Below are 18,426 nucleotides of genomic sequence, written 5' to 3' on the forward strand. Positions count from 1 at the left end.
TTTTTTAACCCACACCCCCGATTGAAAATTTTTTACGCCCTGTTTTTAAACTTTTTTTACGACCCGGTTTTAAAATTTTTTTACCACCCGTTTTAAACTTTTTTTACACCCCGGTTGTAAAATTTCTTTTTTTTAACCACACCACCGGTTAAAAAAATTTTACGCCCCGATTGTCAAAAAATTACGTTACACCCATGTTAAAAAATTTAAACTTTTTTTACGCCCGTGTTAAAAAAATTTAAACTTTTTTTACGATCCAGTTATAAATTCTTTTTACACCCTGCTTATAAACTCTTTTTACGCCTCGGTCATAAACTATTTTTACACCCCGGTTATAAACTTTTTTTACACATCGGTTGTAAAATTTATGCCCCGGTTATAAACTCTTTTTACACTCCGATTGTAAATTTTACACAAAACATAAATTTTACTCCAAACTCTCTTTACACTCGGTTGTAAATTCAACACAAAATATACATTTAAAAAGTAACAACTTAACTACACTAATCTACTGCGTATAAAACCATTTCGATGAAACATTTTTTACGTAAAATTTTGAATGTTTCTTTTTGACAATTCAACTTTTTGTTTCCAGATTTGTTTTTGTTCAAACTTGGGTGTCTTCTATTTCACAACCTTAGATTTCTTTTTCTTAACATCAACAGGCTTCAGATTTTGTGGACATTTACGACCAATGTGTCCAACTTTTTGACATTTAAAACTTGTTTTCTTCGAAACATCTTTGGCCTGATTTTGTTGTTTCTTCTGAGCATAGAATTCTTCATTAGTCTATCGACTAAATCGGAGTTCTTTCTCTTTTTCAGAACTTGTTCCGTGAACAAAATTCAATTTCTTCTGAAATTTTGTCTTTTCAAACCTTTTCTGTTTGTTTCTTTTTATAACCTAAACCAGCCTTTGTGTTTTTCTTTTTGTAACCTAGTTTGTTGTAAAAAGATTTCTTTCCTCTCAACTTTCTTGCCTTTTTTTCAAGATTTTCAAATTCAGAAAACTCAATTTCCACCAATTTTCAAACACCTTGTCGATCTTTTCCACAATCACATTTTCACTTTTCAACCATGTTTATTGCCTTTTCCACTTTTTCACCATCATAAAATGTATAATAGGCTTTTTCATTCTTTTCTTTTCTAGGGTCATTTTCATCTGGTTTGATATTGAATATGCGTTCAAGGATGTAAGAAGACGCATGATAACTCTGCAATTTATTGTTCTTTTGTTCTTTTTTCAGCCAATTCACGTTTAAGCACAACAACTTGATCCAAATATTTATTCAATGTTAATTGATCGTCTCTATAATAGGCTTCAAGAAGTTTTTCGATTTAGAAAGTTCATAATGTCTATCATCCTCATCTTTTCATACGCTTCTTTCATCCTATGCTGTGAAATTTTCATCACATCATATTCATTTTGCAACTCTTGAATAATATTATCTTTTTGAACACAATCGTTGCATTTTGTTGAACACTTTTGCTTTCAAATTTCATTTTCTTTTTCAAAACCGTTGTATTTTTGTGTCAGCTCTTCTTCTTTTTGTTTCAAAGCCTTTTCTTTTTCAAGAATTTCTTTGCATTTTTTAACAAGAAACAGTTCCTTTTTCTCAAACTCTGAGTGAGTTTGATTTAGATATTCTTCAAATTCAACTGTTTCTTTGAGTTTTTTTTTCAAGAAATTCTTCTTTTTGAACCACTTCAATATAGGTTTTGTTCAAAAAAATCTTCTTTTTTCTCAAGTATTTTGCGTTTTTGTTTGAAAAAACTCTTCATTTTTCGCATAGACTTCACATGGTATTATATCAAACTTACTCTCAGTTTTACCATGTTCACTATCATCATCACCGATCTGATCAGCCATCTCCTGTTCTTCTTTCAACTTCTCTTCTTTCTCTCTCCTCCCTGCTGATTCCAATGCTGCTGTAGTACATATCTGCAAGATTATTATAAATTTGATCAGCTACAGAAACATTAGAATTTTTAAACACTTCTTCATCAGAACACTTTTCTTCATCAACCGTCTTTTGAGTTTCTTCAATTATCTCAGCCATCATTGCTCGACCATCAGGTTGAGAAAACATGTTGTTTCAGTTGAAACCTTCATCTTCATGTATGACAACTAATGCTTTGTTTCTCGATCTTGAAGATTCAGCTTCAATTTGTGGATTGTGATATATCGCCCGTTTGTAGTAATCTTCACTGAACGGATTGATGTTATCATAACTTTCTTGACCTGTGCATTTTCTTTTGAAATGTCTTTTTTGTTTGCATTTGAAACAGGTTACTTTCGACTTGTAAAAACCCAGCTTTGCATCAGTTGCCAATAAACATTTTCTCCTTATGATCTCAGTAAATCTCTATGCTCGTCTCATAATGCTCGCCATGTTCCACATGATATCCATCAGTTCTGTTAGGATCTGAGTTTAGATTGATTGTGGTTTGTGTTTGAATTAAGATGGAATTATGAGTGAGTTGTGCAGCGGAAATTAAATGGAAGCAAACTTTTCACAATCAAACAGAAGAAATGCTTTCAATCATACATTTTCAACACAGAATCAAATGATTAAATTTATTTCAAACTTTGATTACAATGCATGTATGATTCGCAAACTCCCCCTCAGCCCGAGCTCAGTATTTGTTCGTGCAGGAAGAAGATGGTGAATGAGCTAAACAGAACAGTACAGAGTACTGTTCTATTTATAGGCACTAGCAAACTACTGAGCATCTAAACTGACGTCACCATGAAAGTGACATCTAACCTCCTAACAAACTCTTAACAACTGACCTATACAAACACTGCTATGCTAACTACTGATGTTGCAATTCAATACATAAAGTAAACATAAACTGCTTCTACATCCTTCCACTGTTGTGAACCCAGCAGTACTTGTCATGATCAGCAGTGCTTGAAACAAGGCAGTAGATTGAGCAGCGGAGCTTTAGTTCTTCAACAGACTTTGAGTTGATCAGCAGTTGTAGGTCAGCAGTTTGCATGATCAGCAGATAGGAGGTCAGCAGATGTTGAAATCACTTTCAAGGGGAGAGACTTGCAACCAAACATCTGCTTATTCTGGATCCACTGCTCTGATCCAATTTTGGCTTTCATTATCTGTTCCTTTGGCAGGGTTCAATCCCAACAATCTCCCCCTGGAACAGATAATGCCAAAACTCTTCATTATTGTAGATCTTTATTGCCTCATCAGCAGTTCCCTTATTTGCCCCTTGAGTTGCAATTCAAAAGTTAAGGCATCTGTATCATCATCATCATCCCTGCTAAGTGGAAGATCAAGGAGATCCTGCAAATCTTCAAGACTCTGGCCAAGAGCTTGTTCCCTTGTTAATTTCTTCACTTCTCCACTAGACTTGAACACTGTCAGTGCGTGGGTCTGTTTATCAGTTTTCCACTTTAGTACTTTTGAGCCTGATGGGTTTCTTGGGAGATTTTTATTTGATGAGGTATTTGGTGATGCTGGCCTATTCATGACTACTTGCAGATTGTTCCAGTTCAGATTCTTCTTTCATCATTAACATAATGCCCTCTTTTACAAGGTCATTTCCAGCAATTAGATCTTGAACTGTTTCAGCACCCAACTAGTTTTGACTCCTTCTTTTGTAGATGGCAGCACCAGCAAGAGCAGTGGTTCTTTTGGCTTGCAGCTTTGGTGGTCGTTTTGAAACCTCTGCTTTGGAGTAGTCAGGTTTTTGTGGAGCTGTTGGATCTTTCTTCCTAAGTTCCTCCAACATTTTATAGGTGGCCCTAACCCTGGCTTCTCCCCACTTTGACACAGAGTTCCTTGACCCATAATCAGCTGTAATAAGCTCCTCTTTCATTCTTTTCAACTCTAATGCCTTTTCAGCTTTAAATTGTTTGAATCTTTCAGGAGGAGTCTGCTGGACTTTATTTTTGATCATTTCATGAATCCTGGCTACTTCCTTTTCAAGCTCAGGAATGGTCCAGTGTTTGTACATGTGTTTCTCACCCTTGTATTTCTTGTAGGTCATGATATTTTCAATGTAGTCTTTTCTCAGGGTCTCATCAGCCCTTTCTGAAATTTGTTGACTAACATTTTTGGCAAATTGCTCCATTGTTCTGACCTGTGTGAGAAGAAACTGATGGTTTTGCTGAAATTCCCTATCAGATTTCCTTTGTTTATTTTTGTTAGCGATATCCTCAGCTTGCTTGGCTTTAATTTCTAAATATTCTTCAATGTTGTTTGGCCTAGGATATCCTTTAACTGAAGGCAAGCTCCTTTTGGCAGGGTTATCCTCATAGTAGAAGGATTTGATTTCATCTCTAACTGCTATGAGTTCTAAAGGAAACACAACACCTGCAGGAGGTAATGGCTTTTGAATTTGAGTTGAAGAGAGAGGAATGGGTTTTGGAACTGTCACAAGTGCTTGGGATTTTGAAGCTGTTGGTGGTGGTGATGGAGAATCATCATCTGATATGATAATCCTTCTCCTTTTTATTTTAGGAGAGGCAGATGATGTTTTGGGTGGAACAATGGAGGTGGTTTGAGTGGCAGTGGTTTGTGACTGACAAAAAGCTGTTGAAACAACTGGTGTTTGTTGTTGTTGATGCGTGCTAGTGTGTATATGTTTTAGGTATATGTTTTAAGCCCTTTTTACACTTTTTAGCCAAGTTTTAAATTTATAAAACACGATATTTACTAACACTACACACACATATGGGCAAGTGCACCCATCGTGGACGTAGTATAGTGTTGGTAAGATACCGAGGTCGTCCAAGGACACAAGAGCTTTTAGTACCGGTTTATCCTCAACGTCTAATCAAATCAAAATGTTAGAAAAGATTTTTAAAACTAAGAAAATAAACTAACTAAATGCTGAAAAATAAAAATAAAAATAAAAACAGATAGACAAGATGAATCACTTGGATCCGACTCGTGTATAGTGTAACCTTTGATTATTTTCGCACTTTTGCACTTGTTTAAGAGATTATCTTAGTTATTGTAGTAGGACCCTCTTTTGAAGGTGACGTTACCCTCAACCCAGTAGTTTGAGACAGCAAGGATACAATCCTAAAGGGTCGGATTATTGAAAGATAATTACTTAAGTTATTAATGCAACCTATGGTAGGCCCCTCTTTTGAAGGTGACGTTACCCTCGACTAAGTAGTCTGAGTCAGCAAGGATACAGTCCTAAATAGCCGGGTTATAGTATTAATAGTAGTTTAACTTATGAGGGGGTCAAAGAGTTTCGATCCCCGCCATCCAATACCTTTGGGTATTGAAGGAGATCCTACTAAATTTGACCCAGGTCCCTTGCAGGACCTCTAAACACTGAACAAGGGCAAGACTCTTACCAAACCTTTCCCTTAACCCCCGACCAGGTAGCCAACACACCTCCATATAGACCGTGGAGATATGAATGGTGAAAATCTTTTATTTTATATAGACAGTAAAATAATGTCAAGACACCACGAATGGAGCAGCTTCCCGGTTAGGGAAACGCTTTCGTTTCAGGAATAACATAAGGCAGTCAAAAGTGCAAGGAACGATCGATCAAGCTTAAAAACACTTAAACCACTCTACTACGAGCCTTTTATGATTAAAACGTAACTGGGTTCGGATTTCAAGACGGTTATGTATGATTTTTAAAACCGAGTCTTTTGACACTAATTACGCGCGAAACGGAGTCCGTCACGCAAATCGAGAACGCGTTCGGGACCCGTAAACAAACCTAAACACTCAAAGGAAGATAAACATCATCTTTTAGCGCACGTAACGAAGCACGAGGTGTCCCTTGTGGGACCCACACCCAAACCGCCCCCACCCCCCTTTATTTAATAAAAAAATCTCTTTTTTTCTTTTCTAAATTCATTTTAACACCAAATTCTTTCCAAAATCTGGTTTCTCTCAAGAACAACCAGCTGAATTCACAAGAAACTTCAACAAATCAAAGGTATTAACTCAAATCCATAAGGTTTTAAGCATGGTTTCTTGAATAAACATGGTTTAGGCCATGAAAACCCTTTTTAATCCATGAATTTTGGAGTTTTAAACAAGTTTAGGGGCTGAATATGAACACCATATGAATACCCTGGTGTTATATGGCAGCCATGGTTATAAATCTTTGGTTTTTGATACCCTAATCAGCACCTATTCGACAGAAATCGCTTAACTAGTCGATTAACCGAAAAACAATGAAATAAAGCTTGATTGATCTAAGTTCTAGCATATTTGGATTGTACTTGATGTGTAGGTACTAAAATATAGCCCACACATACTTCTGGACTCACAAGGAACGCTCGGAATCGAAGGAATCGCTAGGTATATGACCCGAAACTTGAATCTAGACTAGGCAGAATATTGTTCGGACTATAACATGGTCCGTGATACTTGGATTGAGCTGAAATTTGCTGTGCTGATGAAAGGTAGTATCATGAAGGTACACTAAAAATTTTAGAATTTTGGGAGTTCTCTACGATTTTTGGTGAAATTTTGACTCTTTTACAAGAATAATTCTGGAAAAAATACCAAACTGATTCAATAAATCACCAAATTTTACAGAAACACTAAGGAACATATGAGGAATGTTATGGGAAACTTTTGAGTCCATTGGTTGAGTTTTGATTTGGGTTAAAAATCCGCCTTTTTTGTGAATTTCGGTAGCCGGAAACGCAACGAAACGAAATCGGAAAAATCTTAACATTTTTGGAGATGTTTCTGGAAACATAAGGGATGTCCAAGAATTTTTTGGGAATTTTTGGATCAACGATGGTAATTAATGTTAATTATGTGGTTAAATATGGTTTTAAAAATAATTTATTTAGACAAGTAAAATGCCAATATAAAATCCCAGAAAGTTTTCCCATATTCTGCAGATTTTTACTGAGTTATATAAAACTTTTCAGAATTTTATTCAAATTATAGATAAAATGGGAATTTTTGGGATTAAAAATGGGTTATTTTAAATCAATTTCGCCAGTTTACCGTGTAACGAACCTGCCGGAACTGGGAACTGACCCAACCCGACAAATACTATAACTGAAACACAGGGAGTATTCCGGGAGATTCCAGGGCAGATTGGACACTCGGGGTGTCCAGTACCATTTCGGGGAATTCCCGACGGTGGAAACGGAAACTCAAAATTGGGCCACCTGGACTCCCCAAACACCCAAACTCCCTTAACGAAAAATAAATCATTCTTAAATAACAACGTGTTGGCACTATTGGTATTCCCGTACCATTATCCGAACACGTTAAACTGCTGACATTGACTGGCACGCGAACCGGTGCCCGGAAGCCAAACTGAAAACTAATACTACCCTGACCTCCATCACCATACCCGTGTCCTATAGACTCAATCCGGGGTGAAAACTCCTGACCAAATCCAAGTTATAGCCATTACCGACTTAGATACTGATTTGAGTCCTTACTTGCATGTGCGCTATTAAAGCTGATTTCGTTGATTAAACACTCTTTAGCCGAGACTACTATTTGCACTGTGAGTTCCCTTCCCCCACTTTTAAACTGTTTTCCTGTTTTCTGGGGTGAATTGCATGTTACAAACTGTGTTAATTGCTCAAACTGTATGATGTGAATTATCTAACACACGATATTAGCCCCGATACAAGTGATTAACGTAAGCCGTGGGCAGTGGATAATACTATTGGTCTGACAAACCCAGTTGCCGCCGGACAGGTGCAGCCGGCAGCCAGGCAACTGCACGCATCCCAACCAGGTTATGTTGTTAGACATAACTACCCGAGGGCATTGAACTTCATGAGATGCGGGTGGTGCGAGTATGTGTCTGTGTGACACGGTGCGATTAAAACAGTCTAGGTTTCACTTGTGACACTCGTGTAATTCCATCTATGAGCCGTAATATGTGCAATTAAACATGTTGATACAATTGGAAACGAAACAACCAAACCAGTGGAACTCACCAGCAACGTTTAGCTGACCTTTTTTTAAAACTAACATGCATTTCAGGTAACTTGAGACTGATGTGATCCGTGTATGTTGTTCAAGACGTGTTTATTGGCAAATATTGAGATAGACGCATGCGACTTAGAAGACTTATGTGGTTTATGGGAACACGCAGTTGTAACATACATATAGTATGTAATCAACATTTTGTAATTAATAAAATGTAGTGTCTTTATAAACAATGTGCTTGTACCAGAGGTGTCTGTTGCATCCCTTGTTTTTTTTTCTTCCATTGCAAATCGGGGTGTGACAGAAGATGGTATCAGAGCCATTGGTTATAGAGAATTAGGTGCCTTTAAGGAAACCTAGACTATAACTCCAGGCTCGGACCTTAGTGGACATCACTGGAAAAATTAACCACTACTAAAAGTAGCTAATGAACACTGTAAAGTATCCTATTGGCGAGTACCAGGATGGCCTTGTGGGGCAAGTGGGTTATTATGGTCCGGAACGTAATAACAGACTTGCTCATACGAGGCGGTGTTGGGAAAGTCGTGGTAATAAACACGCTTAAATATGTGGAGTGATACATGCATGTACCAAGGTGATAGTGTGTGGATGTTTGTGTGTGGATTGATACATGAATTGGGATTGGTGGATTATATGTTACTGCATGTGCCTTAGTGATAGGCAGAAAAATGGTATTACAGTCCATTCCACATTCCTACTGATCACATATTTAATATACACTAGAGTTTGATTCCTATCACTCACACAGTTGTTACTTATACTTTATGATGTGAGAACTCAAGACTTTATTATGATACGATCTCACCAACTCTACTCTTATAGCTACTATAACTATGGTTATATACTAGAGTGATACTTCGAAAAGAACATGGATACCCAAAGAACGCTCAGGTCGTTCTGATAGACTGGGGGGACGTGTACGGATCCTTACTCCATATCTCATTGCTTCACATTCGATTATTATACAGTCGTAGAGTTTAAACATCTTACGAAACTTTTTCGTCCGTGAATCCATGATCCATTTGATTGTCCGCTGGATTCCTCTTCTGTTTACAATATTGGCTTTAGCCTTCACGTCGTGTGATACTAGAATGCTTCGTGGTATTCCTTAGCACATGTTTCGATATATGTTATATCTGAATATGACGATCTCCGGGTTATGGAGATGGCCTGGAGCGCGTGAATAAGTTACCCTTCCCATTGTCATTCAGTTCTATTGGGTATAAATTTTGTGATGATACAGATTCCTTGGAACGCTTTGCGTTGTGAATCTCGTTTTGTATGACCGTCGGTTACATTGTGTTTTTTTTTCGATTAATGAGTGTTTCGGATTTCAGTTGGTTATTCACGGAAAGTAATATTAGGCCTGAATATTTTGTTGAACGGAACATTGATCATGTATATGGGTGTGGTGGATATGCTGCGGTACTTCCTATATATAAACACCCGGCTACATTATCAAGGTACCGTTACTCAGGGCAGACGGGCTTCATGTTGCGATCCGTTCGGGTATGTTTTGGGCAATGCAGTGTTGAGACTTCGACCCTGGTTGATGCGAAAGATGAAGCCACAGTTGTTGTAACCACGATATCTATACACGTTTGCGGTACGATGCACGTACGTCACTTTGGTGACCAGTTTTGATAACGCATTTAGGCACTAGCCCTTATCGGTTAAGTTTGTGTGCAAAAATTGATAAATGTTATTATATATGTGATGATGATTTTGGATATACGTGTTGAGAACTTATGTGTGCGATGAAATTATGTGATGTGCGATGGAAGTGTGTGGTATGTGATAACTGAAAATGTGATAAGTGATGATTAACTATGTGACATTGATACATACATATCTATTGTTTATAATAGAATAGCCCCGAAACGTGTACCTCAAATAACTGATAGCACAACAACTTCAAGCCGTTATTCCCACTATCGTGGCGTAGGTTAACGCCGGCATCAATGCGAACCCGTGACAGGGCCGGGAGATCCTAACAATAATCAAAACAGTGTTAGGCCAGTTTGCACGTATAAACACTTTATAGAGTGCAAACCAATGGAGTTTAATGGAACTGAAGGACCGAACGGGTTTGTGAAATGGATCGAGAAGTCGGAATCGGTCCTTCATAAGTAATTGTCCGAGTGACTGTGCGGTAAAGTATACAGCTTGCATTTTTACCGACCACGCTTTAAACTAGTGGAATGCTATTGTGCAATCTCGCGGGCAGGATGCGATTAATGCTATGACGTGGGATGATCTTAAGATACTAAAGAGAGAAAGGTTCTGGCCAATCCACGAAATTCAGAAACTCGAGCATGAGTTATGGAACCTGCAGATGCAAGGTGTGGATCATGCAGGTTACACAAATCGCTTCAATGAACTGGCATGCATCTTGCCAGATATGGTTCGACCGGAGTCCAAGAGGATCGAGAGGTATATCTGGGGACTAGCCCCAGAAGTAAGGAGTATCATTAATTCGGTGGAGCACCTGACCATGCACGGAGTGGTAGCTAGGTCAGGCACGGTTACGTACGACATGGTTAGACGCAAGATTTTGACAATGCCGGGAGAGCCGGCAGGAAATAAGCGAGAGGCCCCGGAAAGTAGTCGAGCGGGAGCAGCCATACCGAAGAGGGGGAGAGCAGTCAAAGCTACGCCATGACTACACTAACGGGAAACTCTGGTGGCTATAAAGGAACAACCCTAGAATGCAACAAGTGCACTTTGCACCACTATGGTGCATGTCGAGCTGGGATCTGCTCGAGGTGCCATAAAAGTGGACATGATACCCGAAACTGTAAGACACCAGTGGAACCCAACCGGTTCCAAACCCCAATGCCTCAGTCTCTTCAGCAATGACCCCAACCACTAACTCAACAAAAACAATTACAACAACCCCAGAAACCGCAGTTGACCTACCCTCGTACTTGTTTCGAATGTGGTAGTACGGAACACTTTAAAATCAATTGTCCTAAGCTCAACCAAGGTCAGACGGGACAAATGAACCAGGCACAAGCTTCTACTTCAAACCAAGCCCGAGGGCGCGTTTTTGTTATCGAATCAGGTGACACACAACAGGATCCAAATGTGGTGACAAGTACCTTTCACATTTTCGATCAGTATGCTTCAGTATTGTTTGATACGGGCGCAGATAGGAGCTACGTTTCCATTAATTTCTTACCCCTATTAAATATGCCGGCTATTGAATTAACAAGTCCCTATTCCATAGAACTTGCTAACGTTAAACCTATAACTAGTCACCAAATCATTCGTGATTGTCCTTTAATTCTTAACGACCACCAATTCCTTATTGACCTACTACCGGTAGAGCTCGGAAGTTTCGATATAGTAGTGGAAATGGACTGGTTGTCCAAGTACAAGGCGGAGATTATATGTGAGCAAAAGATGGTTAGGATCCCTTTTCCTAATGATGAAGTTATTATGGTATAGGGAGAGAAGTCTGGTACCATATTAAACCTTATATCCCACCTTAAAGTGTTGAAAGGTATACATCAAGGATGTGATGTGTTCTTAGCAAGTGTAATGACGACCGAACCAGAAGAACAACGTATTAAGGATATTCCAATAGTGTGTGATTACCCAGACGTGTTTCCTGATGAATTGCCCGGATTGCCACCCAATCGGCAAGTCGAGTTCCGTATCGACTTAATACCGGGAGCAGCTCCAATTGCAAAAGCCCCTTACTGTTTAGCACCTTCAGAGATGCGATAACTATCATCTCAGTTACAAGAACTGCTAGACCGAGGTTTTATCCATCCTAGTTATTCACCTTGGGGAGCACCAGTGTTATTTGTGAAGAAAAAGAATGGAAGCTTTCGGATGTGTATTGACTACCGGGAGCTGAACAAGGTTACCATAAAGAATCGATATCCTCTTCCACGAATCGATGATGTATTTGATCAGTTGCAAGGAGCCTGTTACTTTTCCAAAATCGATCTTAGATCCGGTTACCATCAAGTGAAATTTCAAGAGGAAGATATCCCTAAAATAGCCTTTCGAACTCGGTACGGTCACTATGAGTTCCTGGTTATGCCCTTTGGGTTAACCAACGCACCCGCGGTATTTATGGACCTCATGAACTGAGTTTGTAAACCATATCTAGATAAATTCGTCATAGTCTTTATTGACGATATTTTGATCTATTCCAAGAGTAAAAAGCAACACGAGCACCATCTACGAGCCATACTAGAGATATTGAGGAAAGAGAAGTTGTACGCCAAGCTTTCAAAGTGTGACTTCTGGTTACAAGCGGTGCAATTTTTAGGACATGTGGTAGATCAACAAGGGATTCATGTTGACCCTAGTAAGATCGAAGCTATTAAGAATTGGCAAGCGCCTAAGTCTCCGAAAGAGATATGCCAATTCTTGGGATTGGCTGGATATTACCGTCGCTTTATTGAAAACTTTTCCTGCATTGCTCAATCCTTAACTGCCTTGACACAGAAAGATCGAAAGTACGAATGGGGCGAAGAACAAGAAACAACTTTTCAGTGGTTAAAACAAAAGTTATGTGAAGCTCCAATCCTGTCGTTACCCGAAGGCAATGATGATTTCGTCGTATATTGTGACGCATCTCGGCAAGGGCTCGGATGTGTCCTAATGCAAAGAAACAAGGTTATTGCTTACGCGTCTAGACAGCTAAATGTACATGAAAAGAATCACACGACGCATGATTTAGAGTTGGGCGCAGTGATTTTTGCACTTAAGATCTGGAGGCATTACTTGTACGGTACGAAATGTACAATTTATACAGATCACAAGAGCATCCAACATATGTTCGATCAAAATGAGCTAAATACGAGATAACGCAAATGGGTGGAGCTATTGAACGACTACGACTGCTGATGCCTTGAGTAGAAAAGACCGAGTAAAGCCACTCAGAGTGCGAGCTCTTGGGATGATTTTTCAAACCAGTCTTAAAGAGCAGATTCGTAATGCTCAAATGGAAGCTTTGGAGGAAGGCCAACTAAATAGCAAAAACTTACACGGAAACGAAGGGAATTTTGTGAGGAAACCGTATGAAGTGTTGTATTTCGAAAATAGGGTATGGATTCCTACTCTCTATGACCTACGTCAACTGGTTATGGATGAGGCTCATAAATCTAAGTACTCTATTCACCCCGGTATAGACAAGATGTACCACGACCTTAAGGACTTTTATTGGTGGCCATGTATGGAAAAGGACGTAGCAGAGTACGTGAGCAAATGCTTGACTTGTGCCCGGGTAAAGGCAGAATACCAGAAACCTTCGGGAATGTTACAGCAACCCGAAATACCTCAATGGCAATGGGAGCAAATCACGATGGATTTTGTGACCCACCTTCCAAAAACACCCCGAGGGCATGATGCGATTTGGGTAGTAGTAGATAGACTAACCAAATCGGCGCACTTTATTCCGATTCGTACTACCTACAACACCGAGAAATTGGCCGAAATCTACACGAATGAAATTGTGGCTAGACACGGGGTACCAGTTGCAATCACTTCAGACCGTGATAGTCATTTCACTTCACACTATTGGCAACAGTTACAAGAAGCTTTGGGGTCTAGATAGTCTTGAGTACGGCTTACCATCCCCAAACCGAAGGCCAATCAGAACGAACTATCCAGACATTAGAGGATCTGCTTCGTGCTTGCACCCTAGACTTTGGAGGAAGTTGGGATAAGCACCTTCCCCTCCTTGAATTCTCTTACAATAACAACTATCATAGTAGCATACAAGCTGCACCGTATGAAGCACTATATGGCCGGAAGTGCAGATCGCCACTTTGTTGGGCTGAAGTGGGTGATACTCAACTCATTGGGTTTGAACTAATTCAAGAGACAACAGACAAGGTGCATAAGATCCAAAGTAGATTGAAAGCGGCCCGAGATCGGCAGAAAAGTTACGCCGATGTTCGCAGGAAACCGTTGTCGTTTGAAGTAGGTGACAAAGTACTGTTAAAAGTGTCACCGTGGAAAGGAGTTTGGCAAGGTAGGAAAGTTCACTCCGAGATACATTGGGCCGTATGAAATTATTGCTAAGGTTGGATCTGTAGCGTACCGACTGAAACTACCAGATGAACTGAGCACAATTCACGATGTCTTCCACGTATCCAACTTAAAGAAATGTCTCACGGATGAAGCAACTATTATACCATTAGAAGAGGTGCAGATTGATGACAAACTCCACTTTGTGGAGGAACCGGTAGAAATAGTAGACGGGAAGACCAAACAACTACGTTATAACAAAATCTCGTTGGTGAAAGTATAGTAGAACTCGAAGCAAGAACCTGAGTATACCTGGGAACGGAAGGATGAGTTCCGTAGAAAATACCCACATCTCTTCCCTAACTAGATGAATTGAATTTCGGGGACGAAATTTCTAAACCAAGGGAGACTGTGACACCCATGACGAAACCAGGTACACCCTATACGGTCCAAAACTATAAAGCACACTTAACACTTTAATTTCGCGAAAACCCTAAAAACATGTGTGACTTATATGCTTGATTAACTGTTATCTGCTATGTCTCGGAGAAATCCGAGAACACGTTATGAATGACATGACACTAATAAGGACCCATGATGTGAAATTGGTATCCTTAGACTTTAAACACGTGTTAAATCGGAGCTTTCCGTTTAACAGCGCTTTAAACCTTTGACATTCATTATTAGGTTATCGGTAGCATCATTTAAGATTTCGAGTTCAGGAACAACTTAGTTTTGTGCCTCAGACTGTGACATAAGTTTTGAAACCAATCAGAGATCGGGCATGCAAAACGGAGCAGCTTCCGGGTTAGGGAAATGCTTTCGTTTCAGGAATAACATAAGGCAATCAAAAGTGCAAGGAACGATCGATCAAGCTTAAAAACACTTAAACCACTCTAATACGAGTCTTTTATGATTAAAACGTAACTAGGTTCGGATTTCAAGACGGTTAAGCATGATTTTTAAAACCGAGTCTTTTGACACTAATTACATGCGAAACGGAGTCCGTCACGCAAATCGAGAACGCGTTCGGGACCCGTAAATGAACCTAAACACTCAACAGAAGATAAACATCATCTTTTAGTGCACGTAACGAAGCACGAGGTGTCCCTTGTGGGACCCACACCCAAACCCCCCCCCCCTTTATTTAATAAAAAAATCAATTTTTTTCTTTTCTAAATTCATTTTAACACATTCTAAAATCTGGTTTCTCTCAAGAACAACCAGCTAAATTGACAAGAAACTTCAACAAATCAAAGGTATTAACTCAAATCCATAAGGTTTTAAGCATGGTTTCTTGATTAAACATGGTTTAGGCCATGAAAACCCTTTTTAATCCATGAATTTTGGAGTTTTAAACAAGTTTAGGGGCTAAATATGAACACCATATGAATACCCTGGTGTTATATGGCAGCCATGGTTATAAATCTTTGGGTTTTGATACCCTAATCAGCACCTATTCGACAGAAATCGCTTAACTAGTCGATTAACTGAAAAACAATGAAATAAAGCTTGATTGATCTAAGTTCTAGCATATTTGGATTGTACTTGATGTGTAGGTACTAAATATAGCCCACACATACTTCTGGACTCACAAGGAACGCTCAGAATCGAAGGAATTGCTAGGTATATGACCCGAAACTTGAATCTAGACTAGGCAGAATATTGTTCGGACTATAACTTGGTCCGTGATACTTGGATTGAGCTGAAATTTGGTGTGCTGATGAAGGGTTGTGTCAGGAAGGTCCACGTAAAATTTTAGAATCTTTGGAATTTTCTACGAGTTTTGGTGAAATTTTGACTGTTTTACCAAACGAATTCTGGAAAAAATACCAAACGGATTCAATAAATCACCAAATTTTACAGAGACACTAAGGAACATATAAGTAATGTTCTGGGAAAATTTGGAGTCCATTGCTTGAGTTTTTATTTGGGTTAAAAATCCGTGTTTTTTGCGAATTTCGGTAGCCGGAAACGCACCGAAACGAAATCGGAAAAATCTTAAAATTTTTGGAGATGTTTCTGGAAAAATATGGAATGTCCAGGAATGTTTTGGGAATTTTTGGATCACTGATGGTAACTAATGTTAATTATGTGGTTAAATATGGTTTTATAAATAATTTATTTAGACATGTAAAATGCCAAAATAAATTTGCAGAAATTGTTCCCGTATTCTACATATTTTTACTGAGTTATATAAAAATTTTCAGAATTTTATTCAAATTATAAATAAAATGGGAATTTTGGGATAAAAATGGGTTATTTTAAATCAATTTCGGCAGTTTACCATGTAACGAACCTGCCGGAACTGGAAACTGACCCAACCCGACAAATACTATAATTGAAACACGGGGAGTATTTCGGGAGATTCCAGGGCAGATTGGACACTCGGGGTGTGTCCAATACCATTTCGGGAAATCCCGACGGTGGAAACGGAAACTCAAAATTGGGCCACCTGGACTCCCCAAACTCCCTTAACGAAAAATTAATCATTCTTATATAACAACGTGTTGGCACTATTGGTATTCCCGTACCATTATCTGAACACGTTAAACTGCTGACATTGACTGGCACGCGAACCGGTGCCCTAAAGCCAAACTGAAAACTAATACTACCCTGACCTCCCACCATACCCATGTCCTACAGACTCAATCCAAGGTGAAAACTCCTGACCAAATCCAAGTTATAACCATTACGACTTAGATACTGATTTGAGTCCTTAGTTGCATGTGTGCTATTAAAGCTGGTTTCGTTGATTAAACACTCTTTAGTCGAGACTACTATTTGCACTGTGAGTTCCCTTCCCCCACTTTGAAACTGTTTTCCTATTTTCTGGGGTGAATTGCATGTTACAAACTGTGTTAATTGCTCAAACTATATGATGTGAATTATCTAACACACGATATTAGCCCCGATACAAGTGATTAACGTAAGCCGTGGGCAGTGGATAGTACTATTGGTCTGACAAACCCAGTTGCCGCTGGACAGGTGCGGCCGGCAGCCAGGCAACTACACGCGTCCCAACCAGGTTATGTTGTTAGACATAACTACCCGAGGGCATTGAACTTCATGAGATGCAGGTGGTGCGAGTATGTGTCTGTGTGACACGGTGTGATTAAAACAGTCTAGGTTTCACTTGTGACACTCTTGTAATTCCATCTATGAGCCATAATATGTGCAATTAAACATGTTGATACAATTTGAAACGAAACAACCAAACCAGTGGAACTCACCAGCAGCGTTTAGCTGACCTTTTTTTAAAACTAACATGCATTTCAGGTAACTTGAGACTGATGTGATCCGTGTATGTTGTTCAAGACGTGTTTATTGGCAAATATTGAGATAGACGCATGCGACTTAGAAGACTTATGTGGTTCATGGGAACACGCAGTTGTAACATACATATAGTATGTAATCAACATTTTGTAATTAATAAAATGTAGTGTCTTTATAAACAATGTGCTTGTACCAGAGGTGTCTGTTGCATCCCACGTTTTTTTCTTCCGCTGCAAATCTGGGTGTGACAATACTATAGATGATGTATCCTGAGATTTAGCCTGGATCACTGATCCTTAATGGATGGTGCAGGAAGTCTGAGGATCAAGGATCCTTATTATTACTTATACTGACTAACAATTGTTTCCAATATTTTTACTTGTATTCGCAGGTAATTGACGAAGTGGACTTGGTCTACGTTGGAATATCGGTGAATATGCTCCAAATGGGCACGTGCATATTCAAGTGTAGCCGTTATGGAGGAACATGGGATACTAGCACACTTTTCGGATTGTTTGTTATCTAATTTTATATGGAGATAATGAAGTTCATTTTAGGCATAATATACAACACAACAAATCATACGAACACACACTCTCTCTCGCAACACTCAAACTGTTCTCAACACTAACACTAGATTTTATTGTATCGAGCTCATTATCTTCCAAAGTTGTATTGAATTCTAACTTGTCTGCTCAATATAGTTGGTGATCGGTAGTTTCCATCACCAGAGGTTTTTTGTGTCGGAGATTTCATAAGGATCAAGGGCTTTTTCCTCGTACAAATATCAGTGTTCATTGTCACTTCCACTTTATAATTGATTACATTGTTGTTCATACACATAAGCACTCTACCTCACAATCAAAATTTAGTTACATTATTCTCAAACTGATTTTTGACCAAAACAATAACAACATAATGTTGTATAATAGAGATTTAACCACGTAATAAAGCATAAACAATCAAGTTCTTATTATTGAATGTGTAAGCACGTAATAAACATAATTGTATAAACTTTAGTTATAACAAATCATATTGAATGTGTAATCACGTAATGAATTTACATTGAATGCGTAATGATTTATGTTGAATGTGTAATCACGTAATGGGTATTCAAAAATCACGTAGTCATGTATCGGGTATTCAAAATCATCTAATGGGTATTGGGTATTCAAAATCACCTAATCACGTAATGGGTATTCAAAGTCCTGTAAATTATTTTTAAG

At 38.9% G+C, this 18,426-nt stretch overlaps 1 protein-coding gene across 1 annotated transcript; it reads left to right on the top strand.

Annotated features, from left to right (window-relative positions):
* The first annotated feature begins 11,125 nt into the window (after positions 1 to 11,125).
* Positions 11,126 to 11,665, top strand: LOC110900480. The gene is made up of 2 exons (XM_022147368.1): positions 11,126 to 11,341; positions 11,384 to 11,665. Exons 1-2 carry the CDS (start codon positions 11,126 to 11,128, stop codon positions 11,663 to 11,665), a joined length of 498 nt encoding a protein of 165 aa, XP_022003060.1.
* Positions 11,666 to 18,426: the final 6,761 nt, after the last annotated feature.

The sequence above is a fragment of the Helianthus annuus genome, chromosome 17 (genome assembly GCF_002127325.2).
Source record: "Helianthus annuus cultivar XRQ/B chromosome 17, HanXRQr2.0-SUNRISE, whole genome shotgun sequence".
Lineage (NCBI taxonomy): Eukaryota > Viridiplantae > Streptophyta > Magnoliopsida > Asterales > Asteraceae > Helianthus > Helianthus annuus.